This window comes from Ammospiza caudacuta, chromosome 11 (genome assembly GCF_027887145.1).
Source record: "Ammospiza caudacuta isolate bAmmCau1 chromosome 11, bAmmCau1.pri, whole genome shotgun sequence".
NCBI lineage: Eukaryota > Metazoa > Chordata > Aves > Passeriformes > Passerellidae > Ammospiza > Ammospiza caudacuta.
In genome coordinates this window covers 3484118-3504146 of record NC_080603.1, presented here as the reverse complement: position 1 = coordinate 3504146, position 20029 = coordinate 3484118, and the positions used below count along the sequence as shown (strand labels likewise).

The 20029-nt window shown below is 43.3% G+C and overlaps 1 protein-coding gene across 1 annotated transcript in view; it reads left to right on the top strand.

Moving 5' to 3' along the window:
* Window positions 1-6409: 6409 nt before the first annotated feature.
* AMER3 (APC membrane recruitment protein 3) overlaps window positions 6410-20029 on the top strand; it is a 33660-nt gene continuing 20040 nt past the window's right edge. The window contains exon 1 of the mRNA XM_058812232.1: window positions 6410-9441. Within this exon, the coding sequence (XP_058668215.1) occupies window positions 6410-9424 (3015 nt within the window). The 3' untranslated portion in view covers window positions 9425-9441. The remainder of the gene's footprint in view (window positions 9442-20029) is intronic.

Below are 20029 nucleotides of genomic sequence, written 5' to 3'. Positions count from 1 at the left end.
GTGCCCAGGTGGGGCTGGGGAATGCTGTGGGTGCCCAGGTGGGGCTGGGGGATGCTGTGGGTGCCCAGCTGGGGCTGGGGGATGCTGTGCGTGCCCACATGGGGCTGGGGGATGCTGTGGGTGCCCAGGTGGGGCTGGGGGAAGCACTGGGTGCCCAGATGGGGCTGGGGGATGCTGTGGGTGCCCAGCTGGGGCTGGGGGATGCTGTGGGTGCCCAGGTGGGGCTGGGGGAAGCACTGGGTGCCCCACCTGGGGCTGAGAGATGCTGTGGGTGCTGCTCTGCCCCCCAGGGATCCCTCCTGTCAGCACGCAGCAGGACAGTGTGCAGGGAGTAGAAACGTGGTTAATTTTACTATGAAAAATCCTGAGCTCCACAAAACAGTTGTCAGGGCTTAAAGGAAGGTTCAGACTTCCCTTTAGCACACTGCTAATAAGATTAAGCATTTAACTGCACATCTTTCTAGTATTCTGCTGGGGAGTGTAAGATTTTACTTTGTGTGCTCGGTGGAATGAGGGTTGAATTAAAAACACACGAATGTGGTTTTTGCTGATTCTTCATGAGAAAGCCATTACCTGACCTAGATGTATATGCAGATATTTAGGCATCCTGGGTTACCCGAGAGAGACAAATGATTTAGGGGAGTGATAAGATCCAGGCACTAAGGGTGATGAGAGGAGTACTCCTAAGGAGAGGCATGATCTCAATGCAGGTTTGTGTGTCACACAGGCGCCTTTAAAAATAAACATTCTGCTGTTCCCTGAATCACGACTGTCCCTGATCACATCCTCCACCCTTTCCACCCTGCTCTTTGCTGCTTTCTCATGGAGATGAGATGGGAGCAGGGTAATCAGTTTAAGGGAGAAGATGAGCTCTGCTTTAAAATCCTCTTTGCTTTTTACCAGAAGAACTGTTATGTTTATTTGCTCACTAGAAACGGTGTTACAATAACTGCAGTGAGAATATCACTACCCTCTGGCAAGGAAGCCGTATTCTGCTGTGCAATTAAAAATCAAATTAACAGAATGGAATATATGTTCATGATTATTAGTAAGTATTCCCATCATTAACTTTCATCTTCTCAGATAGAGAGTTAATATTGTTGCCTGTAAATAAACAGTCTTATTCCAAAAATCTCCCCCTACCACACGCTTTACAGGGAGCACCAGCTGTTCCTTGTGCACTGCTAATTGATCACATACTAAAGATTAAAATTAGTGTTGTTCACTGACTTTAAAAGTAGCTGTGGCTTTCACCACCTCATGCTTGCTAGTTTTTTGCATTTTAGGACTTCCAACTGGTGGTCAGCAAAAATCCTCCTGAGGCTGACAATCGGGAGAGCCTCCCACAGTGCTCTGTTCTTTTCCCTTTTCACATTACATGATTTATCAAGAAACGTTTTTTTCAAATTTTCATCTTAAAATGCATGGATTTGAATCTTGATGCATGTCCATATACACAAACCAGAGAGATGCTTTCAGAAAATTTAATTATACTACGATTTCTGGTGGAAAAGCAGGGTAACATTTTCAAAGGTGCCTCTGATACTCAGCATCTTTAATCTGATTGATATGAAGCCACTTGTGGAAAAGGGATTTTGGACACATTCCAAACTTGTATCCAAAACCATAAAAGCAGTACAAAGAGAGGTTTTTCTTTATTTTTGCATTAAAAATCTTGAAAGACTATTGGGTGTTTATCAACTTTTTTCATTTAATAAGAGGAAAATGCTTGGAGGGATGTGAAATTCAGGTGCCAAGTGACATGCAGAACTCTGCTTAGCAAGGCACCATCTCCACAACCTGCCAATTGTGAGAGTGATATAAATATGAAGAAAGAACGCTCCTATCTCCCCTTCAAAACCACTATATTCTGAATTTTACCTATTTCTATGTCCAAGAGAGATGATTATATATAAATTACACATCAACAAGCAAGCAAAAGAGGTCCAAGCTGGATCACTGATAAGATTTTGAAATCAATGAACCTCAATTACATTTTTTCCTACTTGAGCAAAATTATATTTGAGCCAAACTTGCCAAAGCTGAAGATTTTATCTAAATTTCCTCCTTGTAATGATGTTATTTCTATCCATGCAACCTCACTGAAACAGTTACTGCTACTTTCCCAGTAGGATGGTATTCCTAGAATTACATGCAAGGGGACTGTTGTTCTATCTTTTCTTTGAATATAGCATAAACAAACCTTTCTACTGGGTTATAAGCTAGAAAGATACAACAGATTCGACCCAGCCAAAAACCCAGGGCAAGGCTCTCTCCCATTTCATCACAGGGGAAACTTGGGGATGGCTGGCAGAAAGTGCTGGGGCCAGGGGCAGAGGCAGATGTGCCATTTCTCTTTGGCTGACGTGGCAGAGGCAACACCTGCAGGGTTGGAATCCTGCCTCCACCCATTTTCCCAATGAAGGTCTGGCTCCACTGCACCCCTCTTTGCCCTCTGTGTGTTGGCCTGGGCTTAGGGGGGATTTAGGCATCTGAATGTGGCTCTTATTAACCAGAGCAGTTACCTAACTCAGTTTGCTCAGGTCCTCATAACCCAGATCCTGAGGCAATTGCTTTGGTTGTCCTAAAATCAAATCTCCTCAGCCCACAGGAAAGTGTTCATCTTTCCATTCTAAAACTTTAATTTACTTTTAGATGAATCACAGACACAGTAAAACCTCCTGGTTTTAGGAAAAGGCTGTGACACACCCTGCCTAGGTGGTATATGTTTGAGCATGAAGTAATTCTGCATTTTATGAGCAATATTATCCAAATATAAAGGAAAACCTTACTCCCATTATAGTATCAGCCTCAAATCTGGGTCTAATTGCCTGCTTAGACACCTGTGAAATCCTAAAAGTGAGCAGCTGGTGTGATCCAGCCAGATAAAAAGTAGTTTACTGTGGATGGGAAGCCTCAATGCTGCTGCTGCACCCATTCTTGTTGTAAAAGACAACTAAACTGTAGCCCAGTGTGAGATTTGAAGATGTCCTTTATTTAAACACATTCCATAAGCAATTTTGCAGATAGTAAAAAACCATTTTGTTATTAATGAAGAAAACATTGAGACTCTCAGTACACTGACTGCTAGTTCCCACAAGTTTTAGTTCTTTACAGTGACTTTTAATTGAAAATTGTATTTGCTTTGCAAAGATGGAAATCAGACCCTCATATATCTTTTATCCCTGAGGAAGAAGTGATATCCTGCAAGTCCAAGAGAAGAGTAATTGAAAAGGAAAAGAGACAGGCACTGGTGTAGCTGAGTGCATGGGTCAAGAAATGCCAGAAAAATGTACTATGTTTTAAATGCCTGTAATAATTTTTAATGGAATTTTGATTTAGCTTATGTAACCACTGGAGGGTAACTTTCCCTTACAGCACTTTAATCTGTTTCTAACTTTACTGGTACAGCTTCTGGGGTTAGAGATAGAACTTGTGTCCCTGCAGAGACAAAGAAAAAAAAGGTATAATGGTAGAATTAATTCCAATGAAAAGGGCTAAAAGTATTAATAGATATAGAAAGAGAGAATCATCACAGAAATATTTCTGGTCTCTTTTTGGAAAGAAGTTCATTGATAGTTTACATCACATGAATATGAAGAGGAATGCAGAGTATGGGAAGCTACAAAATAGCATCTAAGATGAATGTTTTAAAAAGTCTGCAGACTCTGGTAGTCTGTCCTGAGGAGCTCTCCAAGAGTTGCCTGAGCAGCTCCTACCTTTCTTTTGTTCATTTTAAAGAGCATTTTTAATGGGGAAGTTTTACAAAGATATGACAGAATAAGCAGGATGACCCAATGAACTAGATACTAAGTCTGGCATGAATCCTGGGGGAGTATTAGAAATAGAATATATGGCAATAAATAGTAATATTAAATAATTAGAATACAAATTTGGTGATTATATATATATAGCAGATTAACAAAACCAACAAATATAACAAACCAAACCACAAAATCCCCACAAAACCAAAACAACACCTAACACTTTTCCTCATCAGAAAAAACCGAAAAGGCAGCATCAGCTACCACCAGTGTATCTTACATTATTATACTAGAGATATTCTCAGTAAATATGTTACTTGTGCAATTTTGGCTTTCAAGATAAAACTGTTCATCTAATCTATTAAAACAGAAAAAAAGACATGAGAACAAGCCTTGAAGTTTCTAGACCCAGTTATCAAACTGGTCATCTATTGTGTTTCTTTCAATGAGATACAATTCAGACCAAACATTACTTTATTCCAAAGATTATCCAGTGTCATCCTAAATTCTTAGCTTTAATACATTTCATACTTGACAGTAAATAAATCCATCCCTAGAAGCCTTTTTAATGCATCTGCACGAAAGTTCCCAAGTATGCAATATCCTACAAAATGACCTTTGCTTAGTGCTCAGAATGGGCAGAAACAGCTGCTGGACTTCAAAGAGTCCCACATCCCATTGTTGTAAGGCTGGCACTTGCCAGTGTCACAGACCTCTGATGAGCTTCTCAGCAGGGATACAGGGACACTGTACCTATTTCTGCACTTGCAAAGGACTGAGGTGTCAGACACTCTCTTTCTGGGATATTAATAACTGGTCTTGCATCAGCTTTTTCTTGTTGTTTTCACAACCCTGCTGGAGTTCTGCATGCTGCATTGCTTGTCGATCACACCTTGCTTTTCAGAAGAGGAGTGTAATTGTGTCCCAGTGACCTATTTCTAAATATGCAAAACAAGTTTCCCGCAGCATCAGTGAACTCCAGATACCTGACAGGCTAGTAAAATGTTTACTGGCTTTCATTGAGACTGTTCTGCAACACTCACATGGAGTGCCAAGTGCAGATGAATGTGCCAGCATCTCAATCACACTGATAGACGCCCATCTATCACTACCCACCATGTTTCACTGCATGTCAAATACTCACACTTTGCCCTCATGTTCTCTGCCTTCTGTCTCTGACCTACATTTATTTGTAAACATTGCTAATCACCTGTTAGTTTGCAGCTTCTAGAAGGAAGGGGCTGTCACTGATCTGCCTGCTGAAGTGCTCCCAAACGCACAGTGCTGCATCTTGTGAGGTGATGGGCAGAGTGTGGCTGTTCCAGCAAGGCTGGTGACTGGAAAGCTTCTGGAGGCTACTGACAGCTGATAGAGTTCCAAATAGCCTGAAGACTGCTTTAAGTTCTATTTTAGGAGTACAAAGCCTAGGCTGGGCGCTGAATTTAAGATCTCCTGTTCAGTGTCTCCAATTGTTTAGTTATGTCTAACCAATTCAAAACAAGATAAATCATTAAATGAGGTTTCGTTCGGGAGAGATCCAAGTACGTTCTTTCAAGAACAGGACTTGGAGTTACTGTGCTGTTTCCCACCAAGTAAAAATCTGATTGGTCCAACAGCTTTTAGGTAGTGCTTACTTCATCCCTGACCCACCTTTGTGGAAATCCATCGACTTGCTCAATATTTGAGTTGATGCATGACAGGAAGGGATCAGATCTTTCCACGAAAAAACTGCCAGAAAACTGACAGTGACATGGCTAAAAGAATTAATGAATAATTAGATTTATGAAAATATGAAACAGGCAGAGCCTGGAACTGGCATTGATACAGATACTAGAGTATTTTTAGAAATAGCTAATCAATGCACAGTGCAGACTCAATATGGCAATGCCTCTGTGTGCTACTCTGGTCTTTGTAAATTGGAGATGACACTTTTTTCATTACTTACAATGATTTTCAATGTGGCATTTTTGATTTTTGACAATAAAAGTAGCAGTGTAGAAAATGATATATTATGCTCAGAAGGAAGAAAAATCAGTAATTCAGTCTCTGCATGCTTCCAGGGTAGTACCAAGGTTTATGGATTTTCTATTCACAGATAAGGATTATTTTAATATAAAGTGAGCATTGTGTGTTGAAAGTTTGATCCGTTTTCTTAGGAGATTTCCCAACTTAAGATTTTTTGTCCTCCTCTAAGGTACAGATCCATGAACTGCTGCCTACCTGATACACACATTTGCATGTTGAACTTTCTCAGGCAATGCTTTTCACTGATGCCTTTTCTACCTTCAGAACAGGACCTTTACCTTGTTAAAAGCCATCCTGAAGTCATAATTCTCAATGCAAATCTGTTTATTTCTATCAGACAAAATGTTCTGTGAGCCCCAACTACCAACACATAATGTGCACTGTTTTCTCCATGTTCAGTCTTCCAGCCAACACAGCTTTAGTTTCACTCAGTCTGTTTCTCATGCAGTACCATGACTCAATGATGGAAATGTCTGATGGCAGAGAAGCTCAATTTTATAATGGTTAATAACCCTTCCTTTGTTCTCCAGTTGCTTTCAAAATTTACAAGTGCTACCCACCAACCTCACAATAGTTGTGTTCTGCTGTTTTCTTTACAGAAACAGATGTGAGGAAGCAGTATGGAGCTCAAGAGAGGAAAGACCTTCATAAAATCCAGTGTGCAACATGAGAAAGTGCCACCAGTGCATACAGCTCCCACCAACAAAGATGAGATGGGCAAAGACAAAAAGGCAGCTCTGGAGGGGAACCAAAGTGTGGCTGAAGTCCAGCTGGCGTGTTTGGCCACACACAAGAACTACAGATTTTCTACCAGAGCAGCAAGGAGTGGAGCTGGTGGTCACAACCTGGAGAAATCATCCAGCTCCTCCTACAAGCTTGTAAGGAAGAGTAAAACCCACGAGTGCGTTGCTGAGGCAGACAAAGCAGAGAGCTGCAGCCCCAGCAGCAGCAGGGCTTGCGAGGAGGGGTTTGCTGGAAAGGGCAAGGCCCGACTTGTCAGCAGCATCAGCTTTTCAGGGGTGTCCAGCTCCAACAGCAAGAAGGAGTGTGTGGTCAGCCCCAGCCAGTCTGCCTGCAGCAGTCAGATGATTGATTACAGGAACTTTGTGCCACAGATGCCTTTTGTACCGGCTGTCGCAAAGACCATCCCCAGGAAGAGGATTTCCCTCAAGAGATCTAAGAAAGGGCTCAGAGATATATTTCATATAAGAAAAAATAAACCAGACAGCCTCTCATTTCTGGTGGAGAAGGACAAGAACCTGTCCTCTCCAGGCTGCAAGAGTGAGTTGTCTGGACGTCTTGCAAAGTATCTTTTCAAAACTGGAGAAGCTTGTGCAGCTGATTGCTTGTCACAGGACTGCTCAGACAGTGAACTGCAGTCTGACTCCTCCTATGACTACTGCAATGCCCGGTGTGAAGATGTTGCCTCCCTGAAGAGCTTTGACTCGCTCACTGGCTGTGGGGAAATCTTTGCTGACGAGAGCTCTGCTCACCTGGAGCTGGAGAACAGCAAAGACCTTCTGCTGAGGCGAAGCAAGCACAAAGACAGCCCTGGCATGGGCTCCTTCCAGGGTGGAGTGGAGCAGCTGGCCTCTCCTGGCCAGAATGAGACAATGGAATTTGCAAAATTTTGGGACAACATCAACAAATCAATAAGGCTGCATCAGAGTGCTCTGTTTGAAAAGAAGTTACTGAAGATCCCTGGTTCTGACACAGAAAAGGACAGAAGTCAGGCTGCTGTACTGGTCACAGAGCCCCAGGTGTCACCTGATAAAGAAGGTGACAATTCCAAAGCCAGCTCCACAGAAACAGAAACACCGAAAAGTGAAAACCAGGAATCCACATCCACGAGTGATGAGGGCTACTATGACTCATTCTCTCCTGGACAAGACGATGAACTGAAGGAAGCCCAGACCCCTGGTGTCCCAGGTAGATTTCCAAGAGACAGCTACAGTGGAGATGCCCTTTATGAGCTCTTCTATGACCCAAATGAAGTCAAAGTAAGCCCTATCCTTGATGATGACTTGTGTGCCTCTGAAAGTGTTTCAGATCAAGCCATTGAAATCCCTTTGTCCATTTACAGCTTTCATGTTGGAGCTGAGGAGAACATGGCTTCCCAACCAACTCTGGACATCATTAGTCAGGGTTTTTTCCACAGCACATGGAAAGGCAAAGAATGTTTGCTAAAGCTCTGTGATACTGAGCTTTCACTGACCATGGGCATAATAAACTGGCTACGAAAGCACTCGGGACTCATCTCCTCCCCTGACTCTCTTCAGAGTCCTCAGTCACAGCCAGAAAAATCAAATGATTCTTTGATCCTGCCCAGTCACAGTCCAGAGCAGAAAGGGAGCACAGGAGCTCAGCAGGAGACACCAGGCAAGAGTGAATCTAATACATTTAACCCATGTGTGCCTTTGGAGGAAAACAAACATACAACCCAGGCCTCTACTGTAGACTTTGCTGGAAGAGACCACAGCCTGGACTCCTGCCTGAACACATCTGATCTGGATTGCCAAGGAAGAGAAGGGAGTCACCACAAGGACTTATCTACAGTGCCTGGGACTGTGGAAACCACCAGCTCATCAAGTTATGCCCCACAATCACAGGCTAACAGAGACAATCTGCAGACACCTTCGACTGAGAATGAGAAGGTAGCAATTTCCCTGGGATGTGAGACATCCAGGGACAAAAACCCTCTGCCAGAAAAGCTGAACAGAGGCAGTGGCTCCCAGAGCTCTGAAAATCCTTCATTAGATGATAATCACGAAGTAGAATCATGTTACTCCTACAAGACTGCTGCGACCTCACTCCGAGATCCCCCTGAGAGGGAAGACAGAAATAAATCAGTGTATCACTCCCTCTCTGTTTCCTGTGACAAACCACTGCAGCCTCTAACCCTCAATCACTTCCAGAGCTACATGAGCCCCACACCAACAGAGAGCAGCACTAACATAGTGCAGCTCTTAGAGCACTGTGTAACACAGGTGGCATCATTAAAAATCAGCTATGAAAACAAGCACCTGGAAGACAAATACATTGGGAATGAAATGAACAGTATAATTCAAAAGATGTCTCAGTACAAAAACAAGTTATTGTTGCAGAATGAATGCAGCTGCCTTGCTCAAATTCCAGAATATCCCAGTATTCCTAGCACAAACCAATACAACTATGACACAAGTTTCCAATCTAGCAGTCTTTATCATTTGAAGCAAAATGGGGAGCAAATTTGCTCTGAAGATCAGAAAAGCAGAGCAAAAATCCTGGATGAGGTTACTCAAAGCAAGATCAATTTTGAATATGCCCAGCTGAATAATCAAGCACTCTCATATTTAAAGGACTTTGCTCTCAGTCCAAGTGACTCTGGTCCTGAGACATCTCTTAGCAGACCAACATTTTTACCTCTCTTTAACGCTGTCTGCCCAGACATAGCTGGTACCTTCTCACAGGGCTCACACAGCACAGCTGTCTGTCTGTCTGACCCTCTGCAGCCTGAGGAGGCCAAGCAGTGCAGCCCAGGGCCCTGGAACTGTGCAGAGAGCCCCTGCCATGGCCTGGCTGCAGGCACTGCTCTGTCCCCTCTCCTAGAGGCAGTGGCCCGGGATGCAGCGGTGACAGCCAGGAACCACCAGTGACACCCTGCATGGAGAAGGTGAGTGCTTAGTGGAAGGGGGAAATTAAATGTGAAACAATTCAATCTGCTCCCTTTTCACAGAGGGACACTTAACAGCAGAGGAGGCTGAGGGATTCAGGGTCTGTCATTTATGCTTGGGGTCACACGAGAGAGACAGGTGTCTGCAGTGTGAAATCACAGAGCAGATGTGCCCGTCCTGCAGGTGCACAGTGTGGTGTGCTCTCAAGCACAAAGGAAAGGCCACAGTGCTGTGCTGGGGCTCCTAAGTGCACCAAAAGATGGTCCTCTTTCTTCCAAACATGAAATGTTTCTTCAGAAGGTGCAGTTTGTCTCTGGCCAAACTGTGCCATGGCAGAGCAAGAGCTGAAGCCAAGGCATTCTCCACAGGCAGGGCCTCTCAAGAGAGGAGGGCTTCTTCAGCCACACTCACATAGCCTAGGGAGAGCCAGAATCTGCCCTGTAGGAGGGGTAAGAGACACCTTTGCTGCAAGTCAGAAACAGCTGACGGAGCATGCAGTGGTGGTGCTGGTTCAGGTTTGCTGTCACACGATGGTGCTGGTTCAGGTTTGCTGTCACACGAGGCTTTAGGCCAGAGCAGGCACTGCCTGTACAGAGCTCTGACTCTGTGCCAGCTGAGAAATCCTCTGGCCTCCAGCTGCTGAGAGGAATTTGTTGTAGCCGTATGAAACTTGGGTAAATTCTCTGTCATGTGCCCTGCCAGATCCGACAGATTGGCTGGACTCTGCCCAGCCTTGGCCTCTGAGAAGGCCCCTTTGGAGGTGGGGGAACACAAAGAGGAGACAAGGGCCAGGACAGAGAATTAAGGAGCAGCTCACAATTGAACAGAAGGATACAGGGAACACAACATTTCTTTGGCTCTTGCTGCTCACAGCAGTGTGACTGCTCTCTGGTCATCTCTAAAGGCTTCCCGAGCAGCACAGACAAAAAAGGACAGTGTTTCTCTCTGTATGGGGAAGAACACCCTTCCATTTTCAACACTGGGTAGATTCAGCCACTGCTTTTCTATTTATGCCACTGTGCAAATGACCTTGCCCACTAACAAGTCTCCCATTGCAGACAGGGATGTTTTTCAGGGGTCTGCATGAAGCTCAGGGCCAGAGACTGTCAGTCTTCCATACCCTTAACAAACATATTGTATGGTTATAGTCTGTTCATCAGTAAATTAGGTCTTTCTCAAATGAACAAAGTGGTCTTGGGTTTTTTTCCATTTTTGTTGTAAACAATGCTCCATTTGTGGTGGTTCTGCTGATTAGCAACTCACCTTCTTGTGTCACCAGAATTTTTAGCAAAACTTGCCATCCAAGGACACACCATAGTCCTTAGAACTACTCATCTCTTTTAGATATTTCTGAAATTATAAACTGAGTACAGATGATGCAAGGTTTGTGCTTACAGCTAGTATATGTATGGAATCAGGTCTAGGCACAGCTGCTTGGGGTTAGGAGAACAGATCAATGTATGCATTAGCCTGATATTTTTATTTTGTTGTGAATATTAATCCACAGGGTACTGCTAGGAATATAGGCTAGGAATGGAAAGGAATTCTAATTTTGAGGAGTGGAATGATAGAAGCAGAGAAGGGAGCTGTGTGACTGTCAGGAGTGGTTACAGACTTTACACTGAACAAGACATAACACAGGGAGACATTGCTGGACCTGGGGCACATTCTGTGCATTGTATTAAGTGGCAGCTGCTGTGTGCCACCACGTGCCAGCACTGATAATACCTGCCATGGCAGGAATGTGGCCAGGCCACGCTTTCACCTGAGCCCCAGAGAAAAGGCAATTCAAGTTTTTTTTTTTTTTCCGATAGGGAACTGCTGATTTTTGAGAAAGGTTTCTCAAACAGTAAAATGAATGAAATTTTAGAATATGGATGGGATTTCTATATTCATAAAGTGACTTTGAGGACTGGGCTCATTTTAAGGAATCATTTAACAGGAAGGCTGCCATTTGTTAAAATTTTTTACAGAAAAAGCATTTAGACAATAGCTAAAATGTCATTTAAGAGAACTGGCTGTGGGGACAGATCCAAACACTGGTGTGTGACTGGCTTTCCCACCCGATATTCTCTTGCCTGCCCACACAACAGATGGCCTGCAGGTTTGCCGGAAATGTTCAGTCTTTGTGAGGATGACTCAGGAGCTTTGCCTCAGCCATGGGGGTGGTAGAGCAGGAGAGGCAGTGTACAAACACGGTGTCACCTCAGAATCCATGGAGACAGACAGCCCTGGGAAGCACTCCCACGCTGGACATGACTGCGCAAACTGCGAGGGCTCAGGCACAAAGAGTGCTCTGAAACGCCACACCGAGCTGCTGGGACACAAGTGACACATCCAGAGGTGGCTCCTGCTCTGTCCCTCAGGACAAATGCAGCCCCTGACCCTGCCATGGTCTGACCTGAAGGAGGTGGGAAGGTCACCTTTCTTGCCATTTGTCACAGGGCAGAGGAAAAGCCCTTATCAAACCCATTAAAATCTCCAGGTTTTGTCAGCCCATCTCAACATCTCCCAGGACCCACAGTAACAAACAAGCCCAATCTCTCTGCTCCAAAAGGTGTTCAGGGTTCCCTTGGGCCATGCCTGGTCTCTTGGGCTTTGCTACCCTGACGAGCACAGACACAGGACTGTGATGAAGAATGGTACAAGAAACGGCAGTCACAGCTCCTATTCTGTTTTCCCCTTCCCTGGCCTTTTAGAGAGAAATCTGCAAATGCCTTGTGTCTGAGCTCACTAGGAACCCCAGGCTTCCTCACATGGGAGTATGGAAGGCTTATGTAGAAAGTGAGAATTACAGATAAACAATGCAATGAAAAGTGTAATTTTCATTCTTCAGTATCTAAATACTAGCACTTAAAAGTGAACACAGCCCAACCCCTGAATACAGAGAGGATTCCTAGATCTGTACATTCATGGATCATAGAAAACAAGCTGCAGAAATTTGTGATTTTCAACCACATGTCTTTCATCAGGAAATTTCATTTTCAGAAAGGAAGCACAGTCCTCAAGCAGTGCATTGGGAGGTCTTTTCCTGACTCTTAAAACCCTGGAACTGACCAAATAGACAACACTGGATGTCATAGCAATTGAACACATGTAGAACAAAACACTCTCTGCAAACAGCAGCATTTCAGACCACTGAGCCATTTCTACCACTTAATGGGGTTTGAGCTGCATCTTCCATTAACCGGTAGATGTGACAGAGCAACAAAACCTCTTGTGCCCCCAACAATATGTGCTCACTTCATTCAAATGCTGAACTGCCACATTATGCACCAGTTGAAGATTTTGGATGTGTTTCAGTGATAGCCCTGAAAGGAGTGCATTGCAATAAGCTTGCCCTCAGGTCAGAAAAAAATACATAACTGTCAATCAAACAGGGATTGCTATAATAGATGGGGCAGATGTAGATAAAAGAAGACAGTATTGTATATGTGATTGCTGTTATCAGGGAACTGAGATTCAGAAGCAGATAAAATACAGCCTAGGCATTGCAAAGTGACAGAGGAATGTGCATCTGATCCTCATCAACTGAAGGGCTACTCCTGGTCTAGGCAGTTCCTGTAATGCTTTTTATTCCCTCCTGGTTCAGCCTCACTCCCTCTCTCTTAAATAAGGTTGCGTTTCTCCCAGGCAGATAAATTCTCTGTCTGATAGGCATAGAGAAGGCAGACTGAAATATTTGGATTTGATAAAAAGGAAAAACAGAATGAAGTCCCATCTGTGTATAGGCAGTTTTCTGCTCAAGTAGGGTATTATTTCTCAAAGTGGTCAGAGAGACACCTTAACAGGTGAAAAAATAAAGGCAGAACCTCTGTGCACACAGCAGGAAAAGTGTATGGTGGCTTTTGAAGTCTAGTGTAAGAAATCCTCCTACTTCCATGCTCCCTCTGTGGCATAGGAAAGGCATGGTGTCTCAAGCTGCACATGATGAAATGCAACAAGACTACAGCACAGAGACAGCCAGCACATCTTCTGCACTGGAAATGCCTCTGGCTCTGAAATACACACCTGTATACAGTCAGTTACACAGAGCATGCTGCAGTGGGCACTGAAATCTCATCTGACAGCCCAGCAGCCATGCCCACACACACTCCTGATCACACACATGCATCACAAGGTACAAACGCTGTGTTTGTCACACGTGGTACCACGGAAGCAAAGAGCAGGGAGACAGAGGTGACAGGTCACTGCCTCTGCTAATACATCTGAATCTTAGTCACCATGTGCCCAGATACTTGGGCTAAATGCTAAATTAAACGATTTTCTCCTTCATTAAATGCTGTTGCTTCTGGACTTGGCTCTGTCTCACTGCACTGTCTTCATGGTACTTTGTCATCAATGCTCATTCTACCCAAAATCAGAATTCTGTCAGGGGGAAGAAATGTTCTTGCCAGTGTACTTGCTAGAGGAGGGTTTTTCCACCGTTATCAGCACGGATAATCTCTTAAATGCCAGATGCACTATAATGTGTTTCATTTTAAAACTGAAGAAATTGATTTGCTGCCTTACCCGCTACTGCAGCAGGATGGTTTCCATGGATACAGCCTTATAGGGACTCTATTTTCCCCTGTTGACAACAGTACAGAAAGCTAAATTCTCATCTTCACTGCACCAGCATGAATTTGAAGCTGGGGCAATGATTCCCACATTTAACCCTGAGAGCAGAAGTTGGCTCCCAGTCTCCTTCAACCTTGAATTTGAGATTTCCGAGGGGATAGCAATGGAGGGAAAAAATAAAAAGGAAAAGCAGCATGGTCTGAGGGCCAGGACATGAGAAACACACAGTGCCTCTGTATGAGAAATGGGGAGAGGTCAAGGCAGAATGCAAACACACTAACTGCTCCTTCAGAGGCTTGGTGTCTTGTCTGACATTGAAGTGCAAAAATATAGGTCAGATTTGGGCTACAGAAGTTTGGCTATAGAATTATAAAATTGGGCCCTTTTTGTTTAAATTAATCAGTTGTTATCATTCTGAAAAAATCTGCTTCAGTTCAGGTCAGGAAGGCATAAGAGGGGGAAGAAGGGGAAAGTGAAAGCTTTGTATCCAGAGCAGGCTGCTTCTTTCATACAGGAGAGAATCTGGCCCCCTCTGGAACACAGCCATGGAGAAAATGCAAAGGAGATCCTCACCTTGAGAATGGCTGTAAGAGTCTGATGGCATTTATACTCACAAGCCAGCAAGTAAAAAAACAAGTAGGATGAAGAGCCTGGAAACCTCAGCTTTTTGGATCTCAAGTGTAAAATATTTCATCCCATTTCCTCCATCAGAGAATGCAGAGGGGCAGAAACAGAGGCCTCCAGAACACTCTGCATTCTACCTCTGCCAGTGGGCTGCAGTATGTGTTTGGAACAGGAGTGTCAGAAACAGGGCAAATGGAGAATTTAGAAACCTGAAATAATCAATCTCCTATCTTTTGGCAACCAACACTGTCTGAGCAAGACCTTGGCTCCTCCTGGGTGTCTGGGTTTAATGCTCCCTTTTCCAAATGCCCTTAAGCATAGGAACTTCAAAGGCTTCTAATTTCTGTTATGAACCTTTCATAGTTTAATGTCTGTAAGGCATCTCTTACAATCTCATGTCTTTTGTGCCATACTTATCAGTTTTGCTTTGCAAAATTTAAAAAATATTCCCTTTGAATGTTCTCCTTTTCTGATATCTATTTGTTCCTAAAACAGGCACTGTCCTTTTTTGTGGTCTAGCAACACTGGGGAGATTACAGACTTTTTGTGATTCAGGGCAGAGGCCATGCCTCAGTACTTAAGTGTGGGGTCTCTAAATGAAGACACAGTTCAGAGAGATGGAAAGCACAGAATTCCCCAGAATCAAAAGATTTTCTGTATTTTTCTAAAAAAAGAAAACAAACAAACAAACCTAACCCAAAAACAAGAAGAAGAAAACCCCAAACCCCAAACCCAAACAGATAATTTTAAATCTGGCTGAATTAAGAGCAAAAAAATTGATCATCCAATGAAAGGCATGAAAGACCATTGTCATGAGACCAGAGCACTGGGAGCCTGCACTGTTTTAATGAAATGCCCAAAATAAACACAGCTCCCCATCAGGTCTCATGAAGGCTGTCCTGTTTAAAGCAAACTCTCCTCCTGGTCAGTTCTGGCAGGAAGACTGGACTGTACACATCTGGTGTGGCAAGTTTCTTCTGTCACTCAAATCATGGGGACTGCATCTCTTTTACATTTAAAGGTCAGAAAGATATTCACAGTTTTTGGGCAGAAATAGAGCTCAGAAGAGAGAGACACAAAGAAATGCTGGATGTTGGGGTTTTCCTGTGGAGTAAGGCAATATTCTGAGTTTCCCTCTATGTGCATGTGGCAGACCTGCTCAGGGAAAGCTTAAAAGATCTTGTGGCACTTAACAATAGTGTCAGCCAGGGGTGACAACTAATGGCACCAAGATACTAGAGCCAGCAATTTCTCTCTTCCCACAATCAGCTATCCTCCACCTTGGGGTGATTATATTGTCCAAGGGGAAACTGTCAGTCTGCAGGTCAAGATACAGGAAAGATTACTGGAGAACCATAAAAAGGAAGGTCCTCTTTGTCTTATAGAGAACAAAGAAAGGGTTTTTCTCCATCTCCTCTTCACTAGTCTTCTCCATCTTTAAATACTTTCCTTTCCAAATCAATTTCTTTCCTTCCATGACAACTTCAATCCATTTCTTATCCTTCCATGACAACTTTCCATTTACCTTGCTCCAGACAGCAACTCTTCCCTATCACACGCTTTAAATTCCTTCTGCCCCCTCTTGGAGACTGAACCTACTTCAGAACTCTGTTTCCTTTCCCATGTGAGTGAAGCTGACAATTCCTGGCAGCTCATTACCCCTACCAGGCAATTCTCCCCACCCTGAAAGAGCCTGGATACCCCTCTAGAGGCAAATCCTGCAAATGCCAGCCAAGCTCTGCTTAGCCCCCCAGACCTTGTGTTCTGTGCTTTGCTCACACTGCACAGGTGCAGTCACTGAAGGATGTGGGAGGATCACAACCTATGGCCAGGCAGGATTAAGGAATTTTGACATCCCCCAATCCCTTTGTTATCTTTCTCCACCTCACAGCCAACAGAGGGTAAAAAATCAAGTCAAGGTGGCTTTGGGTCTGTGATACACAGCCAGGGAGCTGCAGAGAAATCAATGGGAAGAGAAATTTTATCTGACTTCAGTCAGATGGAGAGGGACCCTGATTTGCTGCAGGAGACATGAGGCACAAGGCTGCATCAGAAATTTCCACAGCTGCAGCTTTTCAAAGAGATTGTGTCCTCTGCTCTCAGCTGCACTTTTAGGAAAAATCTGATTGGGTGTTAGCCCTAATTAACCCTGGTGCAGTTGCATTTCTGAAATAGGGGAAGGTTGTATTTTACTCAAGCATCAAATGGGGCTTCTCAGCAGCAGAAAAAACACTGAGGAAAAGGAGCAGCTCTTCCATCTGTGTACTTTAAATAGAGGATGCTGCAATTTATGGCTCTTGGGGAAATAAAAGCTCCATTTCCTTCCTTAGCCCTTCTGTCTTCTCTTGAACACACAGACAAGTATGGTTTCACTCTGAAAAAAACACGAAATAGACTGTTGCTATGGTAACCAACTCCCTGAAATCCATTTATAATTAAGATAGTGGTCTAACCACCCAAAAAATACATCCTTCAAAACCCCCAGCTTTGTTGCTTCCCAAATAACAACTGTGTGTTTTTACAGGGAGTCCATCTGATCAGGACAAGGTTGGTTAGGTGGGATAGTAGGAGTGATTATTTCTTTGGAAGGGGTTTGCTACTGAGATAGCAAAACGATGCCAGGAAGCAGCAGGGTTGCAATGCAGGCTCTTTTTTTTGGCTAGATTTCTTAAAGCTTCAATCAATAATAAGATAGTACTTGAATCATCTCAGCTCTCAAAAGTACTCTCAACTATAATCTATAAAATTTTGAATAATACTTAAAAATTTAAAAATGCCCTCAGCTTTTTTTTTCCCCCAAAATTCAAAAGCTGTCTTACATTAAAGTCATACACTATAATTAATAATTTTTCTGCTAGAAAAAGGAGTGTCAGTTTTCCCATTAGTGTTTATTAAAGGTGATGAGGGTTAAACTGTATGATTGAATGCAATCCTTGAAACATAAATTAAGAATGGATGAGGTTATTTTAAAAATGACATTTGTTGCTGAGGGTCATATAATGTGAATGATAGAAACGTGAAAGTTTTATGAGATTTTATAGACACAAATATATGAACAGACACTTAAAAGGAAGATTTCTCTCTATTGCTCCCTTGACCTCTGAACTTCACTTTTTATATTGTAAAAGATAAATAAACTGTACCCACCAGTCTCTCTAGAAACTGTAATGCCCTTGACCCACATTGGTTCAACAAAATAGCCCTCCACCCATGCAAACATAAAATGCAAATCTAAAATACTGTTTCTGAAGAAAGACTAGTGTCTCTTGCAGCATGTTACAAACTTACTCAATTAAAGGGCCATTAAGGTCTTAAATATTAAAAAATAATCCAAATACAAAGCAGGCTTTGAAAAGAAGTCCAGATCCCAGGCAACTTTCATTTAACTGAAATTAAATAAAATTAAGTCTGAATATTGAATGTTGATACTTTACTCCAATTTTCCTACTTTTTGTTTGTTTTCTTGAAAAAATGTATTTTTCTCTCTGTGTTTCCTCAATTATTTAATCAGCCATGGTTTCAAATTTTATAGACCAGTACTAACCTCAGAACCATGAACTGGCAAACTGCTGCTTTTCAGTGTACTTTCAAAAATTCTGGATTTCATGGTGAGAAAAGAAAGGTTCCACTTTTCTAATCCCCTTCCAATAAAATATTCTTCTTTCTAGCTTGGTTCTACCCCCTATCAGTCAGTACTGTCTGCCACAGCACCGTTCCCATCCTGCTGTTCCTCTCTGTGCCTTAACTGGGTTTTAGGGAAGCTGTATTTTTGTAAGGCCAAATCCTGTATCTCATTTTTAGCCTAACAAGCAGTAAACACAATTAGCAATTTTTATTGATTGAAACTGATAGGATACTGCTCTCAGTACCTGTGGGATTTTGTCAGAAATCAATTTCACTTATTGCCATCACCTACAAGCTCATGTGAGCCACATGTGTTCTATTTCCCACATCAGCAGGGTGGATTCTCCCCTGACTGAAATGTGACCTGTGTCAGGAGGTGTGCTGTTTCCCTTGATTTGATAAAGAGAAAATGAAAAAATCTGTAACTGCATTAACTATTATTGGATGCTATTATTGCCTTAATCCTGAACAGCAAAATGACCTCAGATGTGTTTGGATTCTCTGCAGACAGACAATTGAACTTCCAAGTTGCCCACACAGGCAAAACACCAAACAAATCCCAAAAACAACAAACAAACAAACCTCACAACCCTAAAAACAACCCACATCCCAGTTCCTCCATTTCTTTATCTAATGCTCTACCTTACAGTCTATCAAAAGGAATGGAGAGTGAGGCAACTCGAATGAATGTATAGAAATCATCTGGCTGTGCATAGACTAAAATTACAATTTTTCATCTAGGAAACACAAAGATCTTTATGCTGAAAGTCAACAGTGAGTAATAAATCATTACATTTACCCATTTGATGCACTTCAGTCCCTGGAGATAAATACTTGTAAGGTACAGCCAGACTCCTGTAGAATTGCACTGTAAAAATAGCTGTTTTTTAAAAGTAGTTACTTATCTAAAAGTGTCTAATGTCCCCTAGAGCAGGCTTGGGGATTAAGGGCAGGAGAGAACCAGAGCAGCACAGCTGGGCTTCTCTTCACCTGTGCTGGGCACCAGGCAAGCCAGCAGAGAGCAATCAGCAGAGGGAGGACACAGTCCCTGCAAGCCAGCACCCTTGGCTTGGCAGGATGCACTCTGTACACCAGCTGGCCCTGGTGGCAAACCAGGAGGCCATGGACTGAATTTGGAATGGAGATGGTGGCCAGACCCGTGCTGAGCTGCAGTTACTGTTACTGAGCTGACTAAGGCAGGAAGCTAGAGGAAGGTTACAACCCATGTAACCTTAAAAAAGGCAATGAGGATTTTTATGAAGCACTGGTACCTGGGAAAACTACCAGTGAAACATTGGCAATGATCTTTGCAGCACAATTTGGCTACAGGCCCTTTGGTTGGACTTCTCAAAGTCACATACCTCTTTCCTGCATATGCCCAGGACACACACATAGTCTATAAGACAGTTGTTCCTCCTCAGTCAACAAAACATCTGGTTTTGGGTTCCATTGATTTCTTCAAGTGCTGACAGCTCTCCATGACTTGGGCTGGTTAGTGAAAAAATAAAAGAAAACATGGGCTTTTGTGAGAGCACTGCAGTAGGACCAAACATGTTTTGTTTTCCATGGAAGAGTTTCCATCTGGCCTGGCCTGCCAGAGCAGCTGGCAACCACAAGCCAGGATTCTGGGAGAGCAGAAGCCCAGACACAGCACATTCCCATGGATTTGCATTGTGAGGCACCTTGGCCAGCCCTGTGTGTGCATCTGCTGAATCCTCACTGCGCGGATCACGGAGCATGAGCTGTCACTGCACATCCAGCCATGCCCTGTGAGTCCAT